At 36.5% G+C, this 8,344-nt stretch overlaps 1 protein-coding gene across 1 annotated transcript in view; it reads left to right on the top strand.

The window, feature by feature from the left end:
- The window catches only part of PCYT1A (phosphate cytidylyltransferase 1A, choline), a 94,504-nt gene that overhangs the window by 2,190 nt on the left and 83,970 nt on the right, over positions 1–8,344 (top strand). The window contains exons 2-4 of the mRNA XM_043996132.1: positions 1,193–1,326; positions 3,898–3,967; positions 5,179–5,240. Of these exons, the coding sequence (XP_043852067.1) occupies positions 1,193–1,326; positions 3,898–3,967; positions 5,179–5,240 (266 nt within the window). The remainder of the gene's footprint in view (positions 1–1,192; positions 1,327–3,897; positions 3,968–5,178; positions 5,241–8,344) is intronic.

Here is an 8,344-nt window from a genome sequence, read left to right as displayed (position 1 = left end):
TGATCTCCCCAGCTAAAAGCATTCTCCCCTCCTCAAATTTACCTAGAGTATTTTCTCTGTATTTCTCATTTCTCTCCATCATTCTCTATTTTGTTATAATTATTTTAGCATTTGTTGTATTCACCCCAGAGTGCAAGTTTCCTGAAGGCAGAGATTGTTTCTTTGTATTAATAGTAGGTAACAGAGTGTCTTGAATATAGTTGCTTACTATATTTTATTGAATGAATGTATTCTTTGTCCAGCTTATGAAAATTCAACACAGACAGATTAGCAAAATTTCCTTTCTCTCTTCCTTCTCTTAACACAAAATTTGATGCAGAGTGGTCACTGTGTGATGAAATTGAGGAACCTGGGAGCTATAATCTCATATTACAAAGAGTAGAGAAACTTAATGATAATGCTTTTAAAATAAAAAAAAAGAATATTAACAAATATAAAGAAAAACACCAACAAAATAAAATCAAGTAAAACATATATATATATATATAAGAATTATTTACACAAAATTCACCATTTCCAGTTTGTTTTCTGTTTTTTATTTGTAAAATTTTGTTTTATAGGACAGAGAAAAGTAGGTCCATAACCCTTTCTCTATACTTTGTTTTCTTTTCTTTTGTTTAGAATTTTATTTTTTCTCAAATTACATGTAAAAACAAATTTTAACATTGATTTTTAAAACTTTGTGTTCCAAATTCTCTTCCTCCCTCCCCCCTCAAGAACTCATGCAATTCAGTATAAGTTATACGTGTGTAGTCATGCAAAACATTTTCACATTAGTCATGCTGTGAAAGGACAAAAAACTTTAGAAAAAGGAAGTAAAAAAAATTATGCTTCAATCTGTATTCAGACACCATCAGTTCTTTCTCTGTACTTTGAAGTGGAATATATTTAACCTGACAGCACAAAACTGGACATCAAGACCTTTCAAATTTCAAGTGTTATCAAATTTTGGAATAAGCAACTTCACTGTTTATTTCCTGATTTTTTTCACTTGTAAAATAGATATACTAAGTGGCACGTTCATTTATCTTGATAAATGGCTTTAAAATCTTTAGTTGAAGAACACTGAAAAAGTTATATATATTGAAACTGTGTAAAGGATGGAATAAAGTTGGGAAGTGAAATGAAATTGAGATTATAAAGTCCTGGATCAGATTTCAGTGCATAGTAGTTGATTTTCTGTTTTATTTAGGTTCCGACCCTCTACGGTGAAAGAATGCATCCATACCATACTCAAGGAAGAACTGGCAACTGCTCAGTATGAGCCAAGTGAAATGCCTGCCCTCACAAAGTTTTTATCAGAGAGCATCAAAAATAAATTAAAAGGTAGTCATAATGATTTCTCAGAATATTTTATTTCCCTCTTATCCATTCTTTCATATCCTTGCTGTGGAATCTGATGGTCCATCAGGTACATGCTTATCAGTATCTAGTTGCCCAAAGTAATTTGGATGACAGTCTATAAGTAATACATATTGATGGGGTTATTACTGAGCCAGCAATGCGTGGGAAAGAATAAGGATAAGGGGGAAAGAACCATTACCACAGTAGGCAGTTTGAATTTCATAAGTTTAAATTCTGGGTCCCTTTGTGCCCAAGTCATGGATGCTTCCTACAGATTGAGCCAACTACTTTTAGACTTAACTGTTAGATGAGAGGCCTCTACCTTATTAGGAGCCATGTGAAATGGAAAGGGCCCTTCTCCTCCAGAATACATACCTCATTATAACAGAATAATTTATTCTTTTTTGTTGTTGTTGTTGTTTTTTGAGGGGCAATGAGGGTTAAGTGACTTGCCCAGGGCCACACAGCTAGTAAGTGTCAAGTGTCTTAGGCCGGATTTGAACTCAGGACCTTCTGAATCCAGGGCCGGTGCTCTATCCATGGCGCCACCTAGCTGCCCCCAGAATAATTTATTCTTAAAAGTATTTTCAAAGTAAAAAAGTGTTAATTCTACCAAACAATCAGATTTCTTGTGCTAGCATTCAAGGCCATCCATAGTCTATCTCTAACCTACCTTTCTGAATGCTGGTCCAGTTTACATGCTATACTCATTGAGTTTTCCTGCCTTTTCTTTTGTTCATGCCATTCTCACTAGCTGGGATACTACCCCATAACAAATCCTACTCATTTTTCAAGATCTCTTTCCAGTTCTTTGTTCTGTGAAGCCTCTTCAAACCATTCCAGTCCTTACTGAAAACTAGAATCTCCTGTAGCACTTATTTTCTGTACTATTCATTTGGCAATTAATCATGTATGCCTTATGACATCTCTTATTAGATTGAACTATTATTTAGCTGTAGTTTAATTTTTTTTTTAATTTTCTTTCCCCACTTATAAATTCCTCAAGGGTAGGGACTATGTTATACTTTAACCTACAGATCTAGCATGGCGCCTTGTTCACTATAGACATTAAATCAGTATTTTTCCACTTGATTCCAAAGTTAGTTGCTTTGACTTTGTTTTATTCTAAATTTGTTAGTGAATACAATTTCTTGATCTGATAGCATTCAGTCTCAAAATTTGACTTTCCTAGGTAAATATGTACCTGCCTGGCCTAGTCCTGACAGATATTGGTGTTTTTTTTTTTCTTTCTCTCTCTCTCTCCCTCTCTTTCCTCCTCTCTCTACCTCTTCCTTCCTCCTACTTCTCTCCTTCTCTCACTCTCCCTTCCCCACTTCCCCAAAATTTGCATGACTCTACTTTCAATGGATTGTTTCTTTTTTCTTTTAATAAAGTATTTTATTTATTTTTTTCCAGTTACATGTAAAGATAGTTCTCAACTTTTGTTCATACAAGCTTTCCAGTTTCAGATTTTTCTCCCTCCCTCCCCTCTCCCTTAGATGGCAGGTAATCTGATATAGGTTATATATATAATAACATTAAACATATTTCTGCATTAGTCATGTTATAAGAGAAAAATCAGAGCAATGAGGAAAAACCTCAAAATAGAAAAACAACAACAACAGCACCAAAAACAAAAGAAATAGTATAGTTCATTCAGCATCTATACTTCACAGTTCTTTTTTTTTTTTTTCCCCTGGATTTGGAGATCCTCTTCTATCATGAGTTCCCTGGAACTCTTCTGTACCATTGCATTGGTGAGAAGAATATAGTCCATCACAGTAGATCAACACACAATGTTGATGATACTATGTACAATGTTTTTCTGGTTCTACTCATCTCACTCTCAATGGATTATTTCTTGATACTGAAAGCCAGGGTAATATTTTACTGTTCCATATAATTTTCTTTATAGAGAGGATTTGTTTTTTTTTTTTTTTACAAAATGTTATCATTTTCTAACACAGAACGTTGAAGGCCCTTGGTTCAACTACCTTCCCTAAAATTGCTTTGTTTAGAAGTTTCTAGATTAAAAACTTGACAGTTCATTTTTTTGGACCATAGCTAGCTGTTCATAAGCACTGACTTGGAGGTACACAGATAGTATTTTCCAGAAAGCCTTATAATATCTTATAGTTCAGGTAGAAAACTTCTCATGTTTTAAATGAATTGGTTACATCACTGTTCTAGCAAAATGTGACTTCTGGGTTTTTGGGTCACTTTATATATCCATTCCTTTCCCATTGATTTGCTTTTGTTGTCTAAACAGAACTAAGTTCAGTTTTACAGAACAACTATAAGATTGATATGCTCAATGATTTGATTATCTGGGTTCTGGTTGCTTCAGTGTTTTGAGTAAATATATATGGAATTTGCTATAAAAATGTTTACTATTTTTTGTTGTTTAAGAAAAAGACTGTAATTGATAAGTATGGTCTATATTTATGTTTCCTGCTCTGCTCCTTATGGTGGCTTTAGGGTGAATTTCTTTTTAATAGACATTTTCACTCTATTTGCTTATAACTACATGTTTTTCTTTTTCTTCCCTTTTAGAAATGGGATTTGACCGATACAAAATGGTGGTGCAAGTAGTGATTGGAGAACAAAGAGGTGAAGGAGTAAAGTAAGTCCTTGCTATGGCTTCTTGTTTTTTAACTTCCCCAAAAGGGTATGTTATGTTTACTGCCTTGTAATAAGATTCTTTTTATATGAGTGTATGAAAACAACCTAGGTGGAATGTTAGTGATAAAAGGAAAAAAGAGAAAAGAAATTGTGGTTCTTACTGGTACTGAACAGTAACCACAATTAAATGTGGATGTTGAGGGGCTCTCCCACATCACCAACTTTCCTTTTGGACATTTTAAGCTGGATGTGCAGTTGACATTTCAAACTCAACATGTCCAAGACAGAATCCACTCTTTTTAACGTCCCTCAAACCTTAACTTCCCTATTTCTGTCAAGGGTACCATCATCCTTTTAGTCATGTAGATGTACAAATCTGAGTTGTCCTCAATTTTTAACTCTCTTCTTCCCCAAATATAGTACAATCAGTCTTATTGATTCTACCTTCCACAACGTTTCTATTTCTCTCCCTCTTTCTCTTATGGCAAATTTACTTTGTGGTACTCTGCCACATGACTGACTTATTTGTAAAATGATTACTTAGGTGACATACTTTACCTGTATTTTAATGTGAAGGGTAGCTTAAAAATTTTCCTGGCTCTCATGCAATGCTTAAAGGGGTGGACCAAGTGAATTTTGGTTTGACATACTTTTAGCACTATGGAAAGGAATCAGAAAATGTTGTTTACCTGCTAGAAGTGTAACTTGCCTTATTGAGACATACTTAAAAATTCTTTTCTAGACTACTGGACTACGTGTAGCACAATATAGTTAATGATGCAGAAATTTGAAGGCTTTGTGGTTTAGTAAAATGAGCACTGAATCTAGGGGTTAAAAGGGACTGTGGTTATATTTTTGAGGTTTCCAGTGACTACCTATGTGACCTTGAGCAAGTAACTGACTTTTATGGGCCAAATTTTTTTCATATATAAAATAAGGGAAGTGAATTAGATGCTGTATTGGGTTTTTTCCAGATATAGATCTTTGATCCTTTGACTAGTAGCTCTAAAGTTCTCTTATCCTATGTCCATTGACTGATTTAGCATTGAAACTTTCATATTATTGACTTTAAAAGCTTTTAACAAACATCTCAGCTGAAGTCATTTATAAGAATGTCTTAAAGAAAACTTACCAAAGACCCATTGTTCATATCAGTTGTAATTCAGACTCCTAGCATATTGATGTTTCCTAATTCTTTTTTTGGCTGGTTAGTATGGCTGCTCGGTGTTTCTGGGATGCAGACACAGACAACTACACTCATGATGTTTTTATGAATGTAAGTATATTTGGAGCTTTTTTTTCCCTTTGGAGATATGGGGATTTCTAGTCATATCAAAAACTCTGAGTTTGTGAAGAATAGTGAATACAAAGCATTTCCATCAGAATCAAGATGGTAGTGATAGTGTTAGTGTTTATTGTGGTTTTGTATCATCAAAGACAAATGTATCAAATAAAAGGCATTAAGGCCATTCTGTACATAAGCACTGTAATCTTCCTGATGGTGAATTTGAAAGTAACATAATCATTATTCAGTGTACTATGTGCACTGCATCTATCCATTTCTGCTGTGAGGCTCCATCCAGCCAAGTGATTATTTTCCTCCTATTTTCCCAGATATTAGGTATACCTTAGAGCTATTTCTTAGGCCTGAGCACTGCTAGATTTCTTTCTTTCTTCCAAAATTCTTTTCTGGTACTTTCTTATAGCTTGGAGGTAAGCCTGGGTTTTCAAAGACTCTGTGAATGAATGAAAAATAATAAGTGCTAAGTGGTAAGCACTAGGGACAAATACAAGAGTGAGATAGTTCTTGTCGACAAGAAGCTTCTAGTCTAATAGGAGGGGACAGCATATATGGGGAATGGTGGACAAGGAAGGGTATTTTAGTGAAGGAAATTATAGAGATAGTGGATGGAGCTGTGTTGGATATTTTTCCCAGAAGCAGTGGTAGTATTGACTTGATTATGATTCCTAGAGCAAAGAGGGCAGGTTGGGGTGCATCTGCTCTGTGCCTACCTATTTAAGGTATAGTGGGCTATCTGAGGCTGTACTCACTCTCTCCCTAGTCTAGCAGGGTGAGATCTGGGCATGTTTGCTACCATTAGAGAATGAGCGAATATATAGGTGGATACTCAAGATTAGAGAAGGAGAGAGGGGATGGAGACTTCAGGTTGTGATGGCCAGGCGAAAGGTGTAGAGAAGCCCATTTCTCCTACTTTTACTTCAGCATGGATCAAAAAAGGCCACTAGATTGTACAGTGACCAAAAAAAGTCAAAGAGAAATATTTAGCAAGCTCCTTCATTTAACCCAGGACTGAAGAAAAAAAAGATAACTAGATGCTGTGGACATTGGAATAATAGGGATCTTGCTAAAGAAGCCAGCATCAAGGCAGGTAAATAGGCTGAGTGAACATAGTACTGGGCCCGGAGTCAGGAAGATCCAAGTTCAAATCTAGCCTCAGACACTTACTAGCCCCTTAATCCTGGGCAAATCACTTAATCTCAACTATAAAATGGGGATAATAATAGCACCTAAGTTATACAGTTGTTGTTAAGATCAAATGAGATAGGGGCAGCTAGGTGGTGCAGTGGATAGAGCACTGGCCCTGGATTCAGGAGTACCTGAGTTCAAATCCGGCCTCAGACACTTAACACTTACTAGCTGTGTGACCCTGGGCAAGTCACTTGACCTCAATTGCCTCACTAAAAAGAAAAAGAAAAAGAAAAAAAAAAAAGGAAGGTGGGGGCAGTTAGGTGGCACACTTAACCCCAATTGCCTCACCAAAAAAAAAAAAAAGATCAAATGAGATAGCATTTGTAAAGTGCTTAGCACAGTGCCTGGCACCTAGAAGGTGCTATATAAATGCTTATTCTCTTCCCCTTTCCAGAAGCCCTGAGCATGGAAACCCTTCAGAGTGCCTTGACTAGGAAAACCTTAGCGATAGCAGTAGCCCATGACACCAGGAGGCCCTAGGGGATTCAGTAGGAAAACTCCAGGGAGGACATCAGTCCACAGTGGCATTTTGTCTTTGGATAGCCATCCATAATGCTCTGATGGTGACACTGGAGCCTGCCACAATTTTGGGCCAGGCACATGAGAAGAAGTGGAAGTTAGGAAAGTGTCAGTACCAAACAGAACCTTTCTACCTCATTCATATGGCCAGGAAGACTGGCCCTGACATGGATCCCAAATCAGGAACTGAGATGGAATATTTAAGTATAGAGCACGATGAATAAACATGAGTCAAGATTTTCACCTAAGAGGAAAACTCAGAAGAAGAAAGTACAAGAACTTAAAAATATAATGTCAGAATGAAAAAATGGTTTGGTCACAAGGACTATGAGAATATCCAGAAGGAATGAAGCAAGATATTAAAAATGAAATAAGAATTCTGGAGAAAAAAATGGAAAGAATAAATTTCTTTAGAACAGAAGGAGAAAACATAATTCAAATAATGGATTACCTGAAAATTAGAATGAACCAAATAGAACCAGATAGCCTTATGAGACAATGAGAAAAATTACAACAAAACCAAAAAAATTTTAAAAATAAAAGAAAATGTTATGGGTGTGTGAGAATTGGAATGACACCCCCTGCTGGGAGGAATATGGTGAGCTTTGGCCTGAAAAGAAACCATGTGACTTTAGCATCTGGAAGTAACCTTTTCTGGGGTTTCAAAGGTCAGTTTGGCATCAGGAAGTGATGTTTGCTTATGGGTCCTGTCAATCAAAGTTATCAGCCAATTAGCTTGGAGGGGTGTGTGTGTGTGTGTGTGTGTGTGTGTGTGTGCGCGCGCACGCGCGTGCGTGCGCGCATGTGTATGTGTGTGTATGTGTGTACATGGCCCTTTTTCCTGTTTCACAAGAGGTTCTGGGAGTAGCCGCTGAAGCATGGGTCTTTTTTTTGGTTCCTGACCTCGGTATGGCAGGTCGGATGCTGGGGTCTCTTAGAGATAGTTAGATTTTTACCTCTCTCTCTTCACCAACTTCTTATGCACTTTAATAAATACTTAAAAGTCTTAAAACTCTTGCTAAAGCTTCTAATTTAAGGCAACTACTCATTAGATTTTAGACATCATAGCTAGAATTTTAGCCCCTTACAGATGTATGTGTATGTGGTGATTGCATATATGTGTGTGTGTGTGTGTGTGTGTGTGTGTGTGTGTATGTGTGTGCGAGTGCGCATACACACCCCTATACATATCCTTTGGGCTGGTCATATATATATATATATATATATATTAGCCATCCCCTTTGGCTTAGTCATCATATCAATACTAGGCCTGTACTTCAAAGAAGTCAAAGAAAGGAAAAGCCCATAATGTGCCAAAATATTTTTAACAGCCCTTTTTGTTACAGCAGAGAACTGGAAACTAAGGGG

This window comes from Dromiciops gliroides, chromosome 3 (assembly GCF_019393635.1).
Source record: "Dromiciops gliroides isolate mDroGli1 chromosome 3, mDroGli1.pri, whole genome shotgun sequence".
Classification (NCBI taxonomy): Eukaryota; Metazoa; Chordata; class Mammalia; order Microbiotheria; family Microbiotheriidae; genus Dromiciops; species Dromiciops gliroides.
This window is presented reverse-complemented; position numbering and strand designations above follow the sequence as displayed.